Source organism: Petromyzon marinus, chromosome 19, assembly GCF_048934315.1.
Source record: "Petromyzon marinus isolate PM22_M1 ecotype Great Lakes invasive population chromosome 19, UKy_Petmar_22M1.pri1.0, whole genome shotgun sequence".
Lineage (NCBI taxonomy): Eukaryota > Metazoa > Chordata > Hyperoartia > Petromyzontiformes > Petromyzontidae > Petromyzon > Petromyzon marinus.
In genome coordinates, this window is record NC_133685.1 from 12,558,679 (window position 1) to 12,583,983 (window position 25,305).

The 25,305-nt window shown below is 42.6% G+C and overlaps 1 protein-coding gene across 4 annotated transcripts; it reads left to right on the top strand.

Moving 5' to 3' along the window:
- The first annotated feature begins 401 nt into the window (after positions 1-401).
- Positions 402-24,608, top strand: LOC116943828 (catenin beta-1-like). Of its 4 annotated transcripts, none has more exons than XM_032957062.2 (17): positions 402-537; positions 5,417-5,490; positions 6,940-7,161; positions 8,007-8,260; positions 8,682-8,920; positions 11,225-11,426; positions 11,939-12,083; positions 14,270-14,373; positions 15,937-16,071; positions 16,506-16,709; positions 16,884-17,042; positions 18,738-18,857; positions 20,267-20,417; positions 21,346-21,467; positions 22,441-22,555; positions 23,069-23,276; positions 24,267-24,608. In XM_032957062.2, the coding sequence occupies exons 2-16, from the start codon at positions 5,478-5,480 to the stop codon at positions 23,260-23,262; spliced, it is 2,379 nt and encodes a 792-aa protein (XP_032812953.1). In that variant the 5' UTR covers positions 402-537; positions 5,417-5,477; the 3' UTR covers positions 23,263-23,276; positions 24,267-24,608. The 4 variants fall into 4 exon arrangements, with proteins under 4 accessions (XP_032812953.1, XP_032812956.1, XP_032812954.1 ...); XM_032957065.2 differs by having other exon boundaries at positions 22,474-22,555; XM_032957063.2 differs by having other exon boundaries at positions 414-542.
- Positions 24,609-25,305: the final 697 nt, after the last annotated feature.

Below are 25,305 nucleotides of genomic sequence, written 5' to 3' on the forward strand. Positions count from 1 at the left end.
TTTTTTTTGTGTGTTCCATTGTAATTAGTTATGTAATTAGTGTAATTATTTAATTAGATAATAGACCACGGCCGGTACGAGCGGTGACTCATTCATTGCAATTTACAAGCGGCTGGAAAGTGGTCGGGCCTGGGGGAGGGGTGGGGGGGGCGTGCGTCGTGACGGTCCCCCCACCCGCCCCCGTGACTCACAAGGGAGATGACGTCACCCCGCACTACTTCTCAGCTGCGGCGGAGCACAAGGCGGACTTCTCCTCCTCCCCCTTTCCTCCTTCTCCCCCCCCCCTTAATGTTGGCGGGCGGCCACGTGTGAAGCGGTCAACCCGATCGCTGCGCGCGCGCGCTCGCTGCGTATTACTCCGCCGGTATCGGCAACCGGAACTCTTTTCAATCGAGGTTTTTTTTCCCCCTTCCGTTCGCCGTCCTGCGTCGCTCTCGGCGTGAGGTCTGAGGCGACCCGCGATTAAAACCATTTAAAACATTGTCGACTCGTGAACAATAAGCAAACGACGGCCGGGGGCAGTGGCGCGACCACTTGGTGAGGTGAGGCGGTCGGTGAATGTTTTATGGTAAAGAAAATAAAAATGGAATAGTTTATCATTGGCGCGGGGCGGTGGTAACGTTGAAGCGGACGCGGCTGCTTCGTGCGATGTCGTTTTTTTTATTTGTTTGGTGATGTCTTGAATCTATATTGTTGTAATTGTGTAAAGAGTACATCGACACGGTTGAGTTGTAAAGGCTGCTTATTGTAGGGTTTTGTTTGTTTAGAATCCCACAGAGACTCGACTTGAGTCAAACCGCCTTGAATAATGCGGTGATGGTCTCGCTATTGAAGGCCCGTGGTGGTTATTCGTTGTTAACTTTACATTTATATACACACATTGTACTATCACGTATACTGTAATCGTGTGGTTTTTTTATTCGTGCGATTTGTTTAACGGTGGCGACTGTTTTTGTTTGCCTACAGGAAGGCGATCGTATCGTGTTTGTGTTTTAAATGCTGTAACGCGTCATTGTTTGTGTTGTGTGTGGCTGTACTTTTTAAAGTGTTCCTCGTATATAACGCGACGTTAACTTGTCTGATCTCCATGAGCCCTCATATCTACTAATACACGTACTTTCGCGCGATGGATGTACACTGTGTACAATTTGTGTACATTTTGTGATTAGCTTGAACCGCTTAAGACCACGCTATGCCCGGGATCTCCATAACCCCAAGGATGCTTTGTCTTTTAGTGGATTTTAAATGTTTTAACATTGACCAATGTTCAAGGAACCACGTACGAATAAGCGGTTCTGATATTGCGTCGCTTTATAAAAGGATCTATGTAAGTGTGTTTTAATGTGGTTGTATTTAAAGTACATCACTTGTATACAGTACTTCTATGCTTCCCCGCCTTCACAAGCCCACTCTTGACCAGTGTGGTGAAGTATGGTCAAATAACCCTTTAGGACTCGTGGGGGAGGAGCGGTCCTCCAACATTCTATTGATAAAGGGCTGTACAGTACACCCAAAAAATAAACTACGTTTGGCTCCATCGGCCTTCTGAACTGGTGATTTCGAACAACGCTTTATCGGTTTTAGCATCGTTACCAGAAAAGTGTGAAAATACTACACCTACGGTGCATGTAAAATACTATCAAATGTAGTGACTACAGTTCCACACTTTTTATGGGGAAAGAAATGAATAAAATTACGCTGGTTGTCCGCTTTTGGCTACATTTTGTTTTTTTTTGCGTGGGAACAAGAGGCCAGAATCTTCCACTCGTACACAAGATATGAGTGTGGGCTTTCCCACACTATAGATCGTGCGTGTGCTCACACGGTCTTTGTAGATAGTGTACCATTAACCAGTTTGAGAACCTTTACATCTCCATATGGCAAAAACCCATCTTGTGGCCTCGTCTGGATTTTAGGTTGATGCTTAAGTCGTAACAAGTTGATGTAAATGTAGCACAGCACTGTGGCACATGCAGTTATTGTAGTAATGGGATCGGTTAGTTTTGGCTCATTTTGAAACCCATTACAATGAATGCGCTAACTTAATATAAACACGACTATTGTTAAAACAATTAGTCCAATGCTTGGGAGATTGAAGAGCTAGTGTTATTGTACACTAATGCGCTTGAAAAATACTGTAAAGTGTTTTATTGAATGTAAAAGTGTGTAGGACATCTTGCTTACGGGAGGCTTGGGAAAGAAAGGCCCTTTCGTGTGATTTTGAGGTGTATAGGCTTGCATATACAGGATATGCCATTGAGTTTACTGAATAATTATATTCGGTTACCTGAATATACTGTATAGTCATTCATGGTTGTTGAGCATAGACTCACAACGCAAAGCTTCTGGCGATAAAACGGCACTAAAAGTTGTAAATAGAGAGGCGTTATCACGTTTCTGGAGATGGCCAAGGTTGTACAGAACCTTGGGGGTGAACAGAAACGATGGAGGGGGAGAGAACCCGCTAATTGTTTTGACGAGTAGTAGGTAGTGTGGTGGTTGAACACAGTACGAGATGAAATGGTCCGTCTAGTAGCGTGAGTTTCAACACGAGTGAAGATTGCAGTTCGAATAATCATGGTGTGTTGTATTCGTGATAAGAGTAGTAATAAGGAGGCGAATTGACTGCCGTTTTGCGTAACCTGGAGTAAATCGTGAGTGCTGAATCACCAATCGACTCTATTGATTTTACTTTGAAGGCTATTAAATACTGTACAGTAAGAAAGTGGGTGCTTTACTTCCGATTGTGCTTTACAGTAGTGATAATTGTTTGGAGTTGGAGGCTTTGGTACAGAAAAGAAAACGAAGCTTTTATTGCTTCCTTGGTCATTGGCATTCCAATTCCTTGACAGGTCAGATGATATGGGTGCTAACCATAGAGGATTGTTTTTGGAAAGTCAAGTCCATAAGTGTGTACTTGTGATAATACAAACTGTCAAGCCACATTACACTATACCAGTTGAGTTATGCAAGGTAATTGGGAGTTCGCACTACAGTATATTGATTGATTCTAAAGCGTTAAATAGAAAGTAGTTCATGTTTTGTGGTATCCCCAATGTCCGTTGGAATGTAGAGGGATTGGACAGAAATAGAAACACACCCCCACATCATGTGGATGTGCTGAATTCCAATCCTCATTGGTAATTGTGGTTACGTGCAGTCCTGTGACTAATCGTGGCTTCTTTGCCGACTTCTATGACCAAATTGTGTGGGAGGTAAGTAGACCGTGCATGAAACTAAAGCAACAATAGTTTAGGAATTGCAGTAGAGTCCATAATAAAGGTTGTTGGGTTAGATCGCGTAAGTAATGTGTCGAAACCCTTCCACCACCCGACACAGCCAAATTAGTAAGGGATTTGTCACGTAAACACAACTCCAAATGCAGTATCGTGTTCTTTTTTAGCGAGCTCTGTTTGGGAAAGGTACCAGTACTATGAGATAATTATGTTAATTTATTGGTTTTGTATAAAGGAAAAATCTTTGGCGTAAACTTTTGATCAGAACGTCAAGAGAAATGTGGAGCTCTGGTTTGTCGTGTTGGCTGGGGGGGGGCATCTCTTCCCATACTGCATCAGTGTTTGCAAAGAGGGAAACTTTTATTCTACCCAGCGTTTTACAAATATTTACCAAGCGCGTATGCCTTTGGGATAGGCTCGATTGAAAAAAATAGAATGGCTGCGTTGGATATCAATGTACTCTACATTAAGGATTTATCAGAGGAATTTGTATACAGTACCATCATGTAAATATTTTATTTATTTTTAAATATTGTAGCCGTCCTTTATTGGGGGGCCCTTGATACAGTTGTACAGTACCTCCATTTCACGTCTCCCTGGCGGCAATTCTGCTTTTAATGCTGTAGCTGAAGACGACTGAATTGGTAGTCCTAGGCTCTACATTTGTGAAGTAGCAGAGCCCAAGTATTTTTTTTTTAAACTTAATATTGGCATCCCTCCTGGCAGCAGTGTTGGGTATACTTAAGGGTACATTGTTTATTCACTAAGTGTTAGTGTCACAGGTTGAGAGCGTTGTTAAATAATTGATTATGTCATTGCTTGCAACTCTTCCAAAATGATTATTTAAATAACTAATCATTGCACAGTACTACAAACTGTACTTGCTTTTATGTGTAGGCATATACACTTTTAATTACATCTAATATTAATGGCAATCCATGTGTAGTTAAAATAATCCCGGTGTAGGAAATTACAAAGTGGACAAAGGTCTGTTTTGTGGACCGCAGTCATCGGAGGGTGAGAACCGACTGAATATGGGGTCTCTCCAACTTTCTGGCGCTCTGTGCTTGTGCAGAAATCCTCCCGAAAGCATTTGACACCGTCTGGTTAGAATTTGCACCTGCCACTGAGCTAAGTGCCCACACGCACACATGCCAGTAACGTTGCATGGATCGCTTTAGCCAAGAGGTTTTTTTTTGTTACGTTTGTTCACTATGAAAGAATGTAAATAGTTAATCTCCTATAATACGCAGTTGTCATAGTAATTGCAGTGTAGGTTTTTGAGCGGTGGTAATGGAAGGTATTTGTGAGTCATGGCATTGAGCAATGTAAAACATACTGGAAGTAAAATAGAGGGTGCCCACCCACCTACCTACGATTTTTTTGGGGTCTAGAAATGCATGTGGTTACAACACCCGTTTGAATGACTAATAAAACCGTAAATCCATGTGTATAAGAGATGTCAGCCTGTATCTTTCAGAGGTGAGACCGTGAGGAATGACAGATTTATGGGAGGCCTTCATCGAGCAGTGGATTGATCATGGCTATTGATGAGATTTGTTGCTGTTTATATTATGTATAGATTTGCAGATGTGTTTGGAATTTACAGGCAATGCTGACTTAAGTGTTTGCCATATGTTGGATGTTGAGCCCCGTGTCAGTCTGCATGGTTGGTTAGTGCTTGTTACATTCTTGAATTAGATTTTAAAAAAAGCTCTTGGTATGCTTGGGAAATCTGAAAGGTGTGTGCTTGGTCTCTGTTCTGATCCAGGCACGTAAACATGACATTGAGGTGAGATGATATGGAACACGCCTGTAGGTATATGCTTGCAATTTTAGTACCACTTGTACCAACGCCATCACTGGAAATGTGCCGTTGCTATAAAGCAGAACATGGCACAATCCACAAATGTCTGGTTCTGCCTCTTGTTGCATTACCTAGATGCACTTGGAATTATATGTTTTATATTTAACTTTAATTGCACAGGAAAAATGTCTTTCTATAAAAACGGCATTGTGTAAAGTGTACATACAGTAATACAGTATAATAATGCCCCTATTGAAAATGTTTTAATAGCATAGTTCCTTTGGTACTCGGTGGTAAAATCTCCGATCCACACACAAGTGAATTGTCATTTTTGGCTTATCTTGACATGTTTTGTGGTTTTTACTCTTTTCAGGTGAAGGCTTACAACAGCTTTGCTCTGAAATTACAGAACCCTCTCTAACTCTGGACATAAGATGGCTGTACAACGTAAGTTTGATTTGAAGTGCAATATTAATTATATAAAGAAGTAAACAACTCATGTTTTCATGAAAAGGCAACGTGTCCGAGCAGTCAAATGACAATTATGTGCATGTTTAGTGGACCTATTTGTTTTTTGTTAAACATGAAAGCTGACCCCCCCCAGAAACGGGTGTCACGTGTTTGACATTCACACCAAATTGAATACATTGTTAATTTCCATTTGACTTGTTAAAATAATAGCTCTCAAGTCTTGTTCATTGACCATGTGATGTTGATATTTAGTTTCAGCATTGCATGTTGATTAGAACATGACCACAATGTATCCAATATAGGCTTTCAAGTTTACTGTTTCACCTTCTGAACCCAACGATCCACCACCGTGTGTCGTGGACAGTATCTGCACAGCTTATTCTGCTTTTACTAAAGATGAATCTTAATTAGGTCATGAGGGGATTTATTCAAATTTTCTGGTAATAAGTCTGACATTTTTTTCAGCACTAGCCAAGCCTTAAAGTCTTTTGTCCTATGGGCTAGACTCGAGGATCAAGTTGGATTTTTAATAGGCCTCTCCCGTCGAGTGACACTGGTTCTTGTTCACTGGCAATGCCATAATGACGCACCGGGCTAAAAGTCTGCATTTTTCCAACAGTAGCATTGACATGAAAGAGCAGCGATTCATTGAAGGCCAAGTGCTGGGCCCCCTAGAGCAAGCATTAATAACCAATATGCGTGTGCTGAGATATTGGGTGTATGCAGAAGTGCTAGTTATTATTGCAGGTTGATGGCATTATGATTGCAATTGTAGGCGACAAACAGCCACTGCACATTCTTTAAATTGCAGTTGGGTTGTGTTGTCGCACTGTATCACTCATTTCCAATACATTAAATTTTTCTGTTTTAATTAGTCCCCAAACCTGATTTTAAATGAACAATAATGACATTTGTGTAGCGCTTTTTATGAAGGATCTCAAGGCAGTAAAAAACGGCTTTAGTACACCTGGGGTAAATTGGGAAGAATCGCACTTCCCTTTCTGGCTCGGTCTTCTGTATTTTCAATTGAAATAAAATTTTTAGCCACCTCCATAGTATTTATTTTCCATCCTGTGCGGGGATTGGAAACTGCAAATTGTCTTAATTCATTCTGCTTATGTTTCATGCTGCCTGTTGGAAAATATTGAATTTTTTTTGAATTCCTAAAATTGCTTGGATGTACATCTTACGGGCCGTTTAACATAATACAGAAGAGCCAGATAAAATGTGTGCTTTTTTTAAGTCTGCATAAAATTGGGTTGGTCATCTCGCCGAGGGGGGAAGTCCCCAGTGGGATTAGTGAAGTGCAGCGTCATCAAACGGCTGTGCCATTATACAAAAAGGGGGGTGGCGGTCCCCTGCGTTTGTCCTTCAGATGCCAATATGTTTACGTGCGAAAATTTTACCTTTTTTTTTGCCCTGCAGCTGACTTCATGGAGCTCGACATGGCAATGGAGCCTGACCGCAAAGTGCAGGTGACCCAATGGCAGCAGCAGTCCTACCTGGACTCTGGCATCCAGTCTGGCGTCAACACCACAGCGCCATCGCTCAGCGGCAAGGGAAACCCTGATGAGGGGGATGAAACGCGCATCACCTATGAGTGGGAGCAGAGCTTCAACCACGGTTTCACTCCCGACAATGTGGCAGGTACTTTGCACAAATCAGCTCTTTCCTGAAAAAGTGTGCATCTGTTTTGTGAGAATGGCGCATCCAAATTACCACTGCCAGACTCTTCACTCCCGTATTCTGGTTACTCCACTGGCTCCCAATTGTAATCCCACGTAAATTTCATGATTGCTTTCAGTGTCTTCAAGATCCTCCGATGGGCTCGGCCCTGCCTACCTCTTGCTGCTTGTATCACTCAACTCTTCCACGTGCACTCCAGCAATCAAGACATTCTTTTTAAACTCCCAGTTAACCTCTTGCTCGGTGGAAGGTCCCTTATTACTTACCCTATACTGCCCCATAATTGGGAACTCCCCCCAGTGATATCCTGTTGCCCCTGTTTAAGTTCAGGCTCAAGATATTTTTTCTTTGCCAATGGCTACCTCCTATAAAATGAAATGCGCATACTGATTTTGCACAGCGTCTTGAGATTCGATTGTGCTTAAATACTATATAAAATCTTGTATTGTAGACTCGCACAGAGATCCATAAGGGTTTGATGTAAATCCATGGACCCAAATATAAACTTGTAGGCTCACGTCAGGACCTCTAGACTCGCTCAGATCTCGCTTCATATTTTTCTCCACAAAATAATATGCAGACTTTTTCTGTATACTGTCGCATTACAATAGTCTACATAAAATCTTATTATTTTGTAGACTCTCACAAAGACCCCGTCTCAACATAATTTATATGCGCACTTTCTGAATTGTGCCTAGAGATGCATTTGTATTTAGATGCTATATAAATCCACATTTGTAATTGTCTTGCGAGTTGTATTGTATAAACAATGAGTGGACCAATGGCGCCGGCGTCTCTCCGCCCAGACGTGGAGAGCCAGTTTGCGTCGTCGCGCGCCCAGCGCATCCGAGCGGCAATGTTCCCGGAGACGCTGGAGGAGGGCGTCCAGGTGCCGTCGACTCAGTTCGACACGGAGCAGCCGACCAACGTGCAGCGCCTGGCCGAGCCATCGCAGATGCTGAAGCAGGCCGTGGTGAACCTCATCAACTACCAGGACGACGCCGAGGTGGCCACGCGCGCCATACCCGAGCTCACTAAGCTGCTCAACGATGACGACCCGGTAAGTACAGCTGCCAGCTCTTGTTTTTCTGATCTTTGCCAATCGCTCATCAGTGCCGTGGATGTGTAGGCTTTTGTATTTTAACCTGGCGGCTCTTGTCTGTGATGCCCACTTGTATAATTATAACACTGGCAGGTGACAATTTTATATCACTGAAGGGCTCCGGTTAACATTTTAACGAGCACTCTGTTGTATAGGTATAAGAAACTATGGTACGATCGTTCTTCCTGACGACGGACTCCTGGAGTTAATTTATCACTTTTTTTCTTTAATTTCATAACATTTCAAATGCAGTCGGTTGCCTTTATCTGGTCCATTGCTGCGCCACACCTTCCGTGAGAAATGTAAAACTTTTTGCAGTCAACTGCATTTACTTGCCGAGTGGGAATTAATGTAATTTATCTACCACTCTGATGTGCAGGTTGTGATGGGACACGCTGCGATGATGGTGCACCAGCTGTCAAAGAAGGAAGCTGCCCGCCACGCCATCATGGGGTCGACGCAGATGGTGTCGGCTCTCGTGCGCGCAGCCCAGAACACCAACGACATGGAGACCGCCCGCTACGCTGCTGGTGCCCTGCACAACCTCTCGCACCACCGCCAGGGTCTACTCGCCATCTTCAAGTCCGGTGGCATCCCCGCCCTTGTCAAGCTGCTCAGGTACAGCGATCGCTTGACTTTCAAGCGTGATGGGAGGAGGGCCTTGGCCTGGTGGAGAATGACTAGAGTGGCAACCAAGAGGGGGACACGAGACAAAGTCCAATGTGAAGAAATAAAATTGGCTCGAGTGCAGGTGCTAGGTTGATTGTTGCATCTCGGAAAAGCAGCAGCATTGGGGGGGAAGGCCTTTGTCCAACAGCGGTTTGATCATGGCTGGTGATTTATCCTGGAGAGCTTAAGGTAGTCTCTACATGCTTTGGAATGTTTTTACGTTTCCAATTTAAAGAGTTTGTATGTGGGAGGAAATTGCACACGAGGGGATTCATACACAGCAGATTAACGCTCAAGCGTTTGTACAGATGTTTTCAGTCACACTTGTGCTGTCATTTTCAGCAGGTTTGTTTGTATCTCAAATCTGCTTGATCCACCAACCCTCATCTCAGAAGTGTGAATTATGCAAGTGCCAGAGGACAGTTTTTTTTTTAATTTGGTACTGACCTTGTGTCTTGGCATCATAGTAAATAGCAACAATGAATTATTTCAATGAACATCCATAGAGCCTTGTCTATAGGTATTCTGTTTAGGCTTTTGTTCAGTGTCTGTATCTGATTGAAATATTTAAATGAACTTACAGTTAGGAAAAAAAGTTTGATCCCCTGCTGATTTTGTACGTTTGCCCACTGACAAAGAAATGATCAGTCTATAATTTTAATGGTAGGTTTATTTGAACAGTGAGAGACAGAATAACAACGAAAAATTCCAGGAGAACGCATGTCAAAAATTTTATAAATTGATTTGCATTTTAATGAGGGAAATAAGTATTTGACCCCCTCTCAATCAGATGTCTGGCTCCCAGGTGTCTTATACAGGTAACGAGCTGAGATTAGGAGCACACACTTAAAGGGAGTGCTGCGAATCTCAGCTTGTTACCTGTATAAAATACACCTGTCCACAGAAGCAATCAATCAGATTCCAAACTCTCCACCATGGCCAAGACCAAAGAGCTCTCCAAGGATGTCAGGGACAAGATTGTAGACCTACACAAGGCTGGAATGGACTACAAGACCATTGCCAAGCAGCTTGGTGAGAAGGTGACAACAGTTGGTGCGATTATTCGCAAATGGAAGAAAAACAAAACTGTCAGTCTCGGCCTGGGGCTCCATGCAAGATCTCACCTCGTGGAGTTGCAATGATCATGAGAACGGTGAGGAATCAGCCCAGAACTACACGGGAGGATCTTGTCAATGATCTCAAGGCAGCTGGGACCATAGTCACCAAGAAAACAATTGGTAACGCTACGCCGTGAAGGACTGAAATCCTGCAGTGCCCGCAAGGTCCCCTACTCAAGAAAGCACATATACATGCCCGTCTGAAGTTTGCCAATGAACATCTGAATGATTGAGGACAACTAGGTGAAAGTGTTGTGGTCAGATGAGACCAAAATGGAGCTCTTTGGCATCAACTCAACTCGCCGTGTTTGGAGGAGGAATGCTGCCTATGACCCTAAGAACACCATCCTCACCGCCAAACATGGAGGTGGAAACATGCTTTGGGGGTGTTTTTCTGCTAAGGGGACAGGACAACTTCACCGCATCAAAGGGACGATGCACGGGGCCATGTACCGTCAAATCTTGGGTGAGAATCTCCTTCCCTCAGCCAGGGCATTGAAAATGGGTTGTGGATGGGTATTCCAGCATGACAATGACCCAAAACACACGGCCAAGGCAACAAAGGAGTGGCTCAAGAAGAAGCACATTAAGGTCCTGGAGTGGCCTAGCCAGTCTCCATACCTTAATCCCATAGAAAATCTGTGGAGGGAGCTGAAGGTTCGAGTTGCCAAACGTCAGCCTCGAAACCTTAATGACTTGGAGAAGATCTGCAAAGAGGAGTGGGACAAAATCCCTCCTGAGATGTGTGCAAACCTGGTGGCCAACTACAAGAAACGTCTGACCTCTGTGATTGCCAACAAGGGTTTTGCCATCAAGTACTAAGTCATGTTTTGCAGAGGGGTCAAATACTTATTTCCCTCATTAAAATGCAAATCAATTTATAACATTTTTGACATGCGTTTTTCTGGATTTTTTTGTTATTCTGTCTCTCACTGTTCAAATAAACCTACCATTAAAATTATAGACTGATCATTTCTTTGTCGGTGGGCAAACGTACAAAATCAACAGGGGATCAAATACTTTTTTCCCCTCACTGTAACGTGAAACACCTGAGGCACAGTGCGTCGTGGCAAATAACGTACTGCATTGAGCGAGCCTGGGTTTTTTTGTTAACACGTGGCTTCACTCTCACTAGCTGTCCGGTGGAGTCGGTGCTGTTTTACGCCATCACCACGCTGCACAACCTGCTGCTGCACCAGGAGGGCAGCAAGATGGCCGTGCGTCTGGCGGGCGGGCTACAGAAGATGGTGGCCCTGCTGAACAAGGGCAACGTGAAGTTTCTTGCCATCACCACCGACTGCCTGCAGCTGCTGGCCTATGGCAACCAGGAGAGCAAGGTGTGAGGCAGCTCACCATCCTAATTAGCCTGTTTATTGAAAAAATGCTCGTATATAATGTTGGACCAGAGTTTTTTGGATTCCAAAGTCCAGCACTGCGACAGTTAAACTGTAATATAAAACAAATATACAAATATTTTTTTTACATAATGTATGAAAACAATTAAGTGTTCATTTTGATGTAAGCTGTACTAAATGCTAATGGGAATATATGAATCGGAATATGCTGTTTTTAACCTTAAATATTTTTTTCATCTTACCTAATTTAGTGCCATTCGTAAGATTTCAATCGTGTCTTTTTTTTAAGTAGTGGTAATACAAGACTGAACTACCTTGAAAACATGTCTCCTTGTCTAGCTCCCCTATTAATGTATTTTGGTAATTTATTCTTGTAGCCCCAGTTTATCTGTTCCATGTAACAATTATAAAAAAAAAATGTTAATCCCTTGCAGTGGATTGCTCATGGCTATTTGATTAATGCAAGGCTGACTAAACTACCCTTATCCCCACAGCTGATCATCCTTGCCAGTGGGGGCCCCACTGGGCTGGTGCACATCATGAGGACCTACAGCTATGAGAAGCTGCTGTGGACCACCAGCCGGGTGCTGAAAGTGCTGTCCGTGTGCTCCAGTAACAAGCCTGCCATTGTGGAGGCTGGTGAGTTATGCGGGCTGCATGCAGGGGACAAAGTAGAAGGGAATATATTATGATGATGGCGCACGCCTATGCTCCAGCACTTTGGAGACGAGAGTTGGTGGGTCAAGCAGACTTGTGAAACTCCTTGACCCGCAAGGTCGCGAGATGGTTGAGATTTAATTATGCCAAATGGGCTTATTAACCTATTTCTGCAGATGTTTTTGTTACTGTTCTTGCACATGTGGTTTATGGTTTTTCACACATACAAAATATTCTTCAATGGAATTGGCCCAATAGCCCTATGCAGAACCCACCTTTATGAAATATAACCTTGAGATTCATTGAGGATTTTTCAGGTAAACTTAAAATAACTTGCATTATGAGGGAGGAGAGTATCTGACTGAAAAAGGATGCAAAATGACACCGACAGTAGACCCAAAACAGCTTCGAGTCTGAATTATTTAATACAGAAAATTGTACGAAGTATTTTGTTTAAAAAAAAAATTGGCAGTAGCTTAAAATAGTTCATTATTATTGCGCCAATAAACTCTGATCTTAATATTACTAATTACGGCAGTAGGTTATGTACAAGTTAAAGCGGTAGCATTTTTTGCACGATAATTTAATTCCTATTTGGACATTTTATTATAAAGCGCATGTCATTAAAATACATTTTAACTTAAATCTTTCATGACTGCAGGAATTCATATTCTTTTGTCTTTACGTGACTTTACCGAAAGACCCAAAGAATATCAAATGTTCAGTTGCGGTGTCTTTCCGCCAATCTCACTATTTTGGTACTTAATTTCCTCCCACATTTAACATAATTTATAATTCATGTTCTGGCCAATTAAGATTGCACTGTCCCATTTTAAATGTGCATGGGAGGGAGTGGTGTGACTGTTTGCCTCTTGCTTTGCATGAGTGGATCAAAATTGACACTTTATCCCACCTAAAGCGAGAGGAACGAATTGTGTTCCTGTCAAATTGTGTTTATTGGTACACTGACAGAACAAGCGCATACTCTGGGTCCCTTTTGATATGTATAAGAATGGATGTCCTAATTGCGCTCTTTTATATACCTATTTCTATGTGCATGGCTGTCACATTCCCAGCTGTATTCTATAATGCAATGGTTCGCAGCATTTTCTGGTTCAGCCCTTTTCCCCTGAGGGAGTTGTGGGCTTTTTTGCGAATCACTGATGCAAGATCATGCTGATATAAATGAATTGCCTTCCTTTCAATCCTGTTTATTTGCCTGAAAGTGTGGTGGTGGGGTGCGTAGCTTTTGTGCTGCTGCCTTGGGCTGTGATCTAGATTTGCTTCATCAAAGGCAGAATTTTTTTCATTGCTTATTTTTATCATTTTTAGTGGTGCCCATAGCCTGCTTTTACTGAAGACCCTATTCGAATGTTATATTGTTCTCCAATATACATGGTGTAATATTTTCAAAGCTTTCTGCATGTACAAGCTGAAATACAGCAATTTTTTTTACTTGAATGTCTTTACTACTACTGATCTTGGAAGCTAAGAAGTTGGGCCAGGTTAGTACTTGTGAAACTGCCTGGGAATATCAGGTATTTTAAGGTGACCAGGAGATGACAGGACAGCAATTTAATATTTAATGTGGGGCTTTGAATTTGACCCTTTTGTAGGCTTTGGTGTTTGAGTTCCCTGGTCTCCGACCATAAAGCCAAATGTTAATGGGCCAAACATCGCAATGCGAAGACTCTTTAACAAAATTTGAGACACTTATGATTTCCAGAAAACAAGTCGTCTGTACTATGCTCCAATGTAAAAACTGCCCACCTTTTAACCCATACCGTGACCAGCATGGTGATGTATTGTCAAATAACTCCTACCATATTCTTGGTTCTTTTGGTAAAGTCACGTAGAAGGGAAACAATAAAATAATAAATATAAAACAATTCTCACGATGTTTCGACTGCAACACAAGCAATCATCATCAGGTGTGAAAACCACATTTTATTGTTTTATATTTTTTAATTTATTGTTTCCCTTCTACTTGACTTTACCGAAAGAACCAAGAATGTGAATCCCTGCAGTCACGAAAGCTTTAAATCAAAATTGAACTCCTACAAACTCGCATTGAATTGGGGGGAAGGCTCTCTTCCAGCAAATGTATAGAGAAAAGGGCTAGACATGTACACATGTTAACGGGGCACAAATATGTCTTGTGACCACAGGTGGGATGCAGGCTCTGGGAATCCATCTGACCAGTCCGAGCCAGAGGCTGATGCAGAACTGCCTGTGGACTCTCCGTAACCTTTCTGACGCCGCCACTAAGCAGGTGATTTGACTCTCAGGAGAGCTGGCAACATCAACGCTGTTTGAGGCTAGGTTCTAAAGAACGCTATCTGGTGTGGACCAATCAGTTTAAAAAACAATGCATATATTACCAGTGTTTGTTCACCACAAGTATGTGGGTAATTTGGACATGATTCCTTGCAAAAGGATTCTGTTTGGTGTTTTAATATCTTAACACCCGTTTTATTGCCCGAGGGTAATACCTATTCTTATATTTTGATACTGACAAGGGAGGTCCCATGATAAAACATCTGGCTTGGTGAAATAAAATCAATAAGAATCCACCAACACTGTCCCATGTTCACCTCCGCTCCCCCACTGAGTGAGCCGTGGAGGTAAACAACGCACCATTGTTAGTCACAGGAAGTGAAAGCTCTTTGTGAATAAGTGGATGAGATGCTCAGCCCCTTGTTGCCTTCATCAGTGCTGCATTTCAGGCTGCTGAAAGGTGTGTGGATGAATAACAGTGGGGGGAAGGGTGGCTGGGGTTTTGTGGATACTTGTGGCGGGCGTGAGAGCCGGAGTGGTTTATGATGCTTTGTTTGCTTTTCAGTATAGCACACAGTAGACTGGTACACTACTGTAGGCATACATAGATTCATTTATTAAACTTGATCAATCAGCTCACGAATGTATCAACTCTCTTGTAAGAATTTATTATTTTCAATTCCTATTGTATATAATTGCTTCATAGACCCTGCAGACCACTGGAGTCTTGACATGGTGACTTAACTCTGACGACAAATAACATCGTAAGGGGGGTGACTATTTATGTATACTGCACTGTCACTGGTATACTATACAACTTTGCAATTCTTGTAAAATGGCCTTTTGTAAAGCTGCTTAAAGGTGAACATGTTAGTAATCAGAATTGAACTTTAAAATTGTCAAAAACATGTGTATCCCCCACAAAAAAGCGATAATGGCTGTAATTGTGTTATGTACTGTGTTCTTTGTCAGGAGATGAGGTATTGTGGCCAGTTGACATTTAAGCCTAAGGTGTCACTCAGCAAACTCTCCTTATTGTAGGTAGTTAAAAAATAAAATAAACAGATGAGGATCCTTCGCCAAATTCAAAAATATTAACATTTTGTATAAATCAGCATATGGGCTTTCTAGATCAGTGTTTTCCATCAGCATTTGCGTAAGTGCTTATGAACATGTTGCCTTGAATGCGCACCCTATATCTCATTAGGTTTCGGAAGCTAAGCAGAGTTGAGCCTGGATGGTGCTTATATGGGTAACTACCATACGTGAAAGGGCAGTGCATGAAATAGTGTTCTGCATTCTCCATTCTTCGCTAATCAGTCCTGACCAGTGGTGACGTATAGTCAAATATCCATCATGGCCCACAAAGTCTGGGGAGGCCATCATCCAGCAGTGGCTTGAGAACTGGCTATACATGCACACACATTGTTTAAGTTTATACATAAACTGGACCGGTTTCAAGTTTCGGCAGAGGAAAACAACATGGTGACGCATACTTACATTTCCTATTGTTAGTTTGAATGTTTCTGACAGTAAGTTGTGCGTTGTGAATCTCCAGGAGAACATGGAAGGTCTGCTGCAATCACTCGTGCAGCTGCTGGGCTCTAACGATGTGAACGTGGTGACATGTGGAGCTGGCATTCTCTCCAACCTCACATGCAACAACTACCGCAACAAGATGGTCGTCTGCCAGGTGTGCCTGTGTTTTCAGCAAGCCAGCGCACCGCTGACGAAGTGAATCCTTGAAAAGGTGGCCATTGATGGCTACAGGCATTTGGAGCTCAGTTTATTGTGCTTATTTACCGAGAGGAAAAGATGAGGACAATCATGTTTTTTCTTCATATAGGAAAGCCTTGCTGAACCTCGACTTTCAAAATGGGTATTGTTTTCAGATGTTGGGCCACATACGTGAGTTTTGCATACAGAAGTACCCAGATAAAACCCAAAAATCTAATGGAATAACGCTCAAAAGATCCACACACATCTCCTGGGCACCTTTAGCTTCAGTGGGTTTGAATTTACAAACTTGCGATCCATTTTTTGCCTCAAATGCTTTTACTTGTGAGAGCCACCCCTCGCTCGCAAGCCCTTATTGAGCGATGTGTGTTCGTACTGCACTCGTCCCAGGTGGGTGGTATCGAAGCACTGGTACAGACTGTACTGCAGGCGGGTGACCGTGAGGACATTACTGAACCAGCTGTGTGCGCTCTGCGCCACCTCACAAGCCGCCACCCTGATGCGGAGTTGGCCCAGAATGCCGTGCGCCTCCACTATGGCCTGCCCATCACTGTCAAGCTTCTGCAGCCACCCTCGCGCTGGCCTCTTATCAAGGTAATTATCTGTTCTGCAATGCCCGTAATGATTACACCTCTGGAAAAAGGCTGCCTGGTGGTACTTTGGATGTCTTATGGTTGTCAGGAGTTCAAGAACAGCACTCGTTCCACAACAGCTTGAGTGGGTTAGGAGCTTTAATCTTGTTTGTGTGCATTCTCTGTGCCCTTACAGGCTGTGGTTGGGCTGATCCGTAACTTGGCACTGCTGCCCGCCAACCACTCCCCGCTTCGAGACCACGGAGCAATCCCGCGGCTTGTGCAGCTGCTCGTGCGCGCCCACCAGGACACCCAGCGCCAGGGAGTGGCTGCCAATGGACAGCCGCAGTATGTGGTGAGTGCTGCTGCAGTTGTGCTGGACCTCCTATTGAAGGCTGTTGACATGCATTGTTACTTAAATGAACAGAAATTCTTAGCTTTCATCAGCAAATAAATTGACTACATATATAAATACTACAAATGTAAAATGTGATTTTGTTCTTGCACTATTCCATGCAGCCTTGAATGAGGAGGCTTATGGATCAAACAAGACGGTTATACAAGTTTTTTTTGCATTGTAAATACTCATGTATAAAACCATTGTCCATTTTATCATGATGGTTCATTTAATTGCAAAGGAGGTGGTCCATAGAATCATGTTTATTGAAAGCTTAACTATTTGAGCCCTCTCCCATTTTTTATTGTATTTATAATTTGTTATGGCTTATTTTTGTCCATTCGGCTTACTTGTCTAACCACAGGGTCCTACCTTGATAAACCTCACATTTCAGACGTGTGTAATTTAAAACTTGATTCCCAGGTTCTCTCCCTGACGATGCTCAGTCGTCAGTGAAATGTCATCGGTTGTAAATTCAGTTTTGATAAGTCCTAAGCCACCAGTAAGGAGATATGAAAATTCCAGGTGTGCCCTGATTTATGTCAATTAGTAATATGATAGTCGTTTACGCGCCGTTTGTTTCGTGAAGATACTTGAACATCCTAAATTATATTTTTTTGGGAAAAAAGCAACTAATAATAAATGCACAATTGTCGATTGTTTGCATTTTATATGGTCCCAGGCTGTTTGGCTGGTCTCACGGTTTCATAACGCAATCACTTGATTATGAGCCAGTTTTACTACTGTTGCATCACTCCCCTACTTCCCCTCCCTTGCCCTTCCCCCATAACCTTCCACCCCTTCACACCTCGCATAACACACACCACAGTTTCTGGTTACTAAATTACAGTGTATTGTATTTGTAAGTGCTTGTTTAGTTATTATTCTCCATGTACATCAAAATATCTTAATTGTCTTAAAGGATTATTTTAGCAGGTTTTGGGTCGGAAAATATTTTCTTATGCATCCTTAGGTGTTATATGTATGAACTTCTTTCACACCATACATAGCCAACCATGCTCATCGGAGGTGCGGGTAAAGGACGACAAACTAAACACACTGTTATATAATGGGACCTTGTATGAAAACATGTATATATTACATTCTTCACTTAACGTTCAGGTCTTCAAGAACACAACTCAAACATCTTATTGAGGTACGCCCGTACGTTGGCCTGTATACAAAGAATTTTTGTAAACGTGTGACAGTCTTGTCAGGAGGTGGAGAGTTAATGACAAGTATTTTGGCTTAAAACTACCACAGCCTAATCCCAAAAACAAATATTAATCTTCGTGTAATACTCATTTAAATTCGTTTACCTAATTGTCTGCTTAGCACATGATATGGGAAAAAAAACTGTTAAACAATATTTTACCAGGTAAGGCCCACTGAGCTACATAGCTCTTTTTCAGAAGCGACCTGGTCACAAATAAAATCCCAATGAAGTGGCTTATCACGTGGAAATTTTATAGCAGCCAGATACTCTAAACTGTCAGAAGTACAAACGGAACACGATGTGAATTCTCCAGAATGGAATTGAGGAGCACTGATTTACAAGGTGAAGCGAAAAGTGGACTTCATATACAATATTAATATTGTTGCTAGTAAAGTTATGACTTTAACTGGTGTCTGCTGCATGTGCTTGTTGTGTAGGATGGCATTCGCATGGAGGAGATAGTCGAGGGCTGCACCGGTGCGCTGCACATCTTGGCTCGTGACGCGCACAACCGAAGTGTTATCCGCGGCCTGAACACCGTACCGCTATTCGTCCAGGTGAGTTTGTCTGCTTTCCTTACCATGGTTTTGGGAATCTTATGCAATTGCGTTGTTGCACACTTGTAGGGTGTCCATTCTAAAGCAACTATTTATAAAACAAATTGGGGAAAAATGTATGCATGGCCTATGTAAAACTTTGCAGCATGCATTTATTTTCAGACGTATTTAATTAAGAATACGTGGCCGACTGATAGCCGTCGGGGAAATCCGGTTTCATTTTTGAAATGATTGTTTTGGCACTCTTGTGGGCACTTTTCAATAGGGTAAATACCTCGTGACAACATAGTGTATGATATACTTTATAAGGCACCTGAAATTGTATCATTTATGTGCTATGTAGAAATGTTTATTTGTAACGAAGTTCCAGCCTGCAAAAGACTTGGGACTTTGTCTTTAGCACAGCACGTGACACTTGAGGGAACTCCTGCCTTCGGGTGCCTACACCTTTTTCCAGCCACTATTTTTATTCTCTTCCACACCCTTTCTGGAACTTTCACCGACTCTCCACCAATCCCCTTGGTTTCCATGCTCGGTCTCCCAACAACCCCTCCCTTTGCATTTGGTTGTTTCTGGGCTCTTCAAAATAACCCTGACCCACCTAATTGGAATGGTTGTTCACCTTCCAATTGGATTGTGCGCCCAACATTGGCTCCCGTGTTGCGATAGCTCGCCAATGAGTCGCGCACGCTATTTGTATGTATGAACTTATTTTGCACCGTACGTAGCCAAGTGTTAATCGCAAGCTATTTCGATCCGCTGAGCAAATATTCATTTCTTAACAGGGTTTGCCTCTCGGTGTCCCTTACACTTGTAAGTGGTTTCATGTCCTTGAGATGAGGCACAATTCAGCGTACTAAATGTTTGAGCCTGAAATCTAGGATAACGGAGGTAGTTTACAAATGAATACAATTTTACATGGAGTTGGACAGGACCTGTAGCCAGGACATCTGATGACAAATTTGATTTGTTAACCGGAGGTAGGCTGATGGGAGGCAAGACGAGAGTGGTAAGTAGACAATGACATTGCTGGATTTGTTTGAAAGATTTGTAACAAACTGGATGGAGTTGGTAATGGATTGTGAATAGTGGAGGGCATTGTGTGGGATATGCCAAATAGGATGTTAATGGCTAAAGATAGGATAAGTTTAATAATCTTGCTAACCCTTAGAGTTTTTGTTAAACACCACGTGCATCACAGTGTTTGAATTGGTCACATTTTTGTTTATATGAACTCCGGATGCCTTGGGAGGAGTGCCAGCCTTGTGCATGGTTCCCATGTGGGATGGATTTTATTTTTCAAAAACTTTGCTGCACTCTGCCATACCCGAAATAAAGCTGGCCCTTTCAGGCTCTTACACTGAAACCATGCGGTTAAAGAAAGAGGCCTTCCCATCCTTCCTTGCCAGCTGCTCTACTCCAACATCGAGAACATCCAGCGTGTGGCAGCCGGCGTCCTGTGCGAGCTGGCGCAGGAGAAGGAAGCAGCCGAGACGATTGAGACCGAGGGAGCAACGGCACCGCTTACGGAGCTCCTACACTCGCGCAACGAGGGAGTCGGTGAGGCGTGCGCGAGTTGTAGATGCGTTGTACTGCTGTGTCGGTCTGCCTTTGGAAATTTGAGCTCGCTCCTCAATACTCCAATCCCTCCGCAGGCTCTCCAATCCCAGAACAATTTGAAGATTTTATTTTAAGATCTCCTGGACTCGGCCCCTGCCTATCTCTCCCCTCTCATCTCACTACTTCCCTCCATGTGCTCTGGTCCAGCAACCAAGGTCTTCTTATGAATGCCCCAGTGAATATTCGGTCAGTGGGAGGTCACACGATCTATTCTGCTGCCCCCCATGGCCTGTTCAAGTCTAGGCTCAAGACTTGTTATTTTGCCTTTGACAGACTGATTCTCTAAATATCCCAACTTTGTATTCATAGCATCTTAATATGCATTCTCTTTTTATGCTCTGCATATCTAAATTGTATTGTAGAATTCTGGTGGTTTAAGCTGATAGGTTTTTATGTTCTTGCTCAATTCTTATTTGGAATTTAGGAATAAAAAAATCAGCTCCACATTATTGCTGCACATACAGTACTTTAAGTAAAATATGCATAGAGTACATTGTTTAATAGTCTTTTTGGAAGGTTTAGGGGGGTAAGTTGACCACTGGAGTGAATGACTTTTTTGCATAGATGGAAAGATCAGTCCTAGGCAGTGGTGACCTTGGAGGGAGATCTTCAGCTTGGACTTGGAATCAAGGGATGGAGTTAGCCAATGCAGATGGTCATATGTAGCTCTATTGAGCAGGTGCAGGAATAGGGAAGGAGTGACCTTATTGAAAGGTTGACTCGTAGTTTTTACATGTTTTCTATTTGTATAATGAAAACGGTGGTTGTCATTGCATTTGTTTTACATGTGGTGTCTGTTCGTTGATGGACATGTAAATATGCACTTCACGCTTGCCTTTATTTTATGTTAATATTAATGCCGCCACAGCCACATACGCTGCCGCGGTGCTGTTCCGGATGTCGGAGGACAAACCGCAAGACTTCAAGAAGAGGTTGTCGGTGGAACTCACCCACTCACTTTTCCGTGATGACCCAAACGCGTGGGGTGAGGTGAGCAGCTGTGGTGAACTTTTCACGAGTTATTTATCCACAAGCATCGGTATTAATTTCAAAACATAAATGTTTCTAAGTAATCGGTGACAACTGTAAAGGCATACGCAACCCAAATAAAGCTTCTGTACATATTTCTAAATGCTGTCCCCAGCTTGTCACCATTAGTGATTTGGCAATGTGCCTAATCACGATTTTAAAGTCGGTATTCTCATTATACTTAACTCCTACCAAGACAGCCTGAGACACGCAACCTAGATATGTACTTGCAAAATATTTTTTATTACATCTGTCATGCAGCATCTGCTGTTAAATTATAATCCAATGTTGGCATCAGTGGGCCTTCTTCCTGTGCCAGTTTTGGAGCATTGATGGAATTTTAAAACGATTGCTCAGCAATTTGCACGTATTGGCGGTACACGGTGTGCAGTATAAAAAAGGACATTTTTTACAAATGTTTATTTTCCCTGCGATGTGCAACCCTGGCCAGAAGATCTTGCAGGGTGCGTCAAAATAATTTCTCCATGTCCAAGCAGTCAGAAGACATGTTACGAACAGCTGAACGAGAAGTCTGTTGCCGTATAGCAGCAAACAGCCTGATGACGATTGTCTGCTCCATGCTCCAAAGGCATATTTGACTCGTGCCCTAGACTTGGTCAGACGATTCCTTCATTCAATGAACCAAAATTCAATACTCTTTTGCCTTTTTTTTAGCAAAATTCGGTAGACAAACCTTCGAATTGCATCAGACTTGGTGGCAGGGTCAATTAAAGACAACAGCTATGCTTATTCAAATTTAGACTTTTATGAGGACTGGTGTGTTATGCTCCACCTGTCAACCACCAAATACGTCCATTTAGCTTAACCTTCCTCATTTGTGTTGGGGGACATGCTGCGCTGGATTTGAGCATGGCGCAGGTCAGGCAAGCAGTCTCCACTCCTGTAAACAATTGCACGTATTGCATCACAACAGGGTGGCGTAATGGGCACTGACCTTCTGCACCAGGGTGACCCGCAGTACCACCAGGACGGCATGTACGGCAGCCACAGCAGCCTGCATAGCGGGCCCAGCCCTATGCAGCATGGAGGTACGTAGAAGCGCACCTTTTGTCTAATCTTGCTTTTTATGAGTCCGTTTTTGGTCTTAAGCATATATTAACAAACAATATGATGTAAATATACATCGTCATATCAACCACACTTCCATAAAACTAAGCTTAGGCTATGTACAAACTTTCCATTTTTGTATTCTCATTCTGCTTGAGCATATATGAACCACATGCATTATTAGAAAAGTGGTAAAGGAACCTTTTCGTTACTGAGGGACACATTTTAATTATATTGGCAGATGCACACTCGCACACACTTCGGTCACTTCAGGGGATGTGACAGTGGCTGTGCGTGCTAAAATTAGAAAGTATACAGGTAGTCAACACTCCTATGGATAGATTCTCCCTCTGGTAATGTATAATTTTCACCACTGGCTCAGGGCTGTAAAGAGGAGATGGGCACTGCCGCAATGCTCAGGAAATCACTTGATGCATGTAAATGTTTAATGTTTGGATATTTGATGCATTATGGAGCTTATGTTCTTATTCCAGGTGGCTACATGGGGGAGCCTATGGGTCTGGACCCCATGATGGACCACGATCTGGCAGGGCCTCATGGCAATGGGCCTGAGTTCCATGACATGCTGCCCGAGCTAGCCCACCCTGGCGGGCCTGACGTGGACATCGGCCTGGCACCACATCCCACTGAGAACGGCCACGTCGCCTGGTTCGACTCGGACCTCTAACCACCGCAGCACAGGTGAGCGCGCACCTCCTGTCACAATAGCGTTGGTGGGGCACCCTCGTCATAGTTACAAAGTCCTCGTTTGGCTGCGACACTTCTGGTTTCAAAAAGGCTGTCGTGGCTTCCTGAAGGAAGAATTAGGGTTTTGTGCCAGTTGAACATTTTCTAACTTCATGCTTTACTCATGTGGGTGCAGAGGACAGGGCTACCTGAATAGTTGGTGGGTTTAGGAGAGGAGTAGGCAGCGCCTATGAGCAACATCAGAAAGTGAGTGCTCAATGTGTGAGTGGGGTGAGTGGCCGAGTCGAGGTGACTTTTGCAAAGTAGGCTGGGCTGCTGCCAGAAGATGAGTACCCAACTCTCCATGGGTCCAGGATGATCCACTCAGGAATAGAGCGCTTTACTTTGTTAATGTGCGGGTAACCATAGTTATGGTACCCTTCACAGAGGTTTTAGCAAACATGTGTGCTGGAGTACAGCCTTTATTGCATCAATTAGTCTGTAATGTAATATCAACATTGTTTGAGATCCGATTACTTAATTCAGCTGTGCCCATCATGGGGCATGAGTGCTGGCTAATGGATGCAGAGTTATAATTTTCTTTTTCTACCGAGCAGTTGTTTCAACTCTGTTTCAACATGCAATGAAAGCCTTAGTTAGAGAACAAAATGTGAGACATGGATGAACTGGGAATACATTGATTCTTAAACAAATGCATGTTTAAAATGAGTAAGGCACTACATTTATGCAAAGAGCTAAAGTACCAACAAAGGTTATGCCTATTTTTATTTACCCACTTAGAAACAAGCAGCCGGTTAAGATTATCTTAGCATATATGTATGGTGAAATAAATATATGTATATTTTTAACACTGGTGGCATTCATATTGCCACATACTCCTTTAATTTGAAACTGGGCATTGCTACCGATTTATCTTGCTGCTTTCTGTGATTTTAATCGATTTTGTCTGCTTGACCTGTGTGCTTATTCTTTGTCCTTTTTTAGGCAAACTCTGATCCGTTCATCCTGTTGACTTGGAAGGATCCATTGAGATGACCTGAAAGTGCCTCATCTTCCCCACCCAAACTTTCCAAAAAACAAAACAAATTTGATCAATTTTATTCACTACAGTTAACAGTTACAGTAGGTTATTTTTTACGTGCTATTTTTTGAACGGCTATTTTAAGTAGAAGTTTTTTTTGTAAGAACTGTACTAGATTTTGCATCGTACCAAATCTTGTTTCCTCATTGCCTCGTGGTAGTGTGCTCACAAGCTTTTTAATCCTTAAACACATTTTGTTATACTGTAGTAACCTTTTTTAATATTTGGTATTATTGAATTCATGACTGGCATGGTACTCACCTATTGTGCGTCACCTGGAGTGTTTTTAGTGTCTACGTGTAGATGTTGTGCAATGACCTGGCTTGGTTAAGTGAGACCCATGATAATTGGTTACTTGGCAGCAGATTATTGGCACTGAAAAGAGCAGAATAGTCCGGATTGATTTGTTCACAGCTTGTAGCAGAAAAGGAGGGTGTTCCAAAGTAAACATTCCACACCTGTGCAGTAACAGAAAAATACCGTAAGTGGGACTGCATGTGTGGTGTTAAATAAAATAAGCCATTTCCTTCATGAATAGGCTGTTCCAAAACTGCCACTTCATGACTCATTCCTATGGATAGTCCTCAAATGTCTTGGGCTGTGAGTTAAAGTTGATGGTTCTTCAAATTAACATTTGACTGGCATACATTCTGTACATGAATCGCCATGACAGGAAGGGGCGTTTCACTGAAGCTGATTTTACAAATCTGGAGATGTTAACTTATTCAAAATCTGGCACATCTTGGCGCAAAGTAAAATTAAGCTTTTTTTTAAGATATAAGGTATTTTCAATGATTGTTTTTACAATTTATCGATTGCATCAAATTATGGATCTTCATATAACCTTGACCAATCATTCCTACATGGAGTGCAATGACAAGTCATGGCTGATACCGATATTCTTGTTCTGGTTACTTTAGTGAATAATATGCCGCAGTGTTT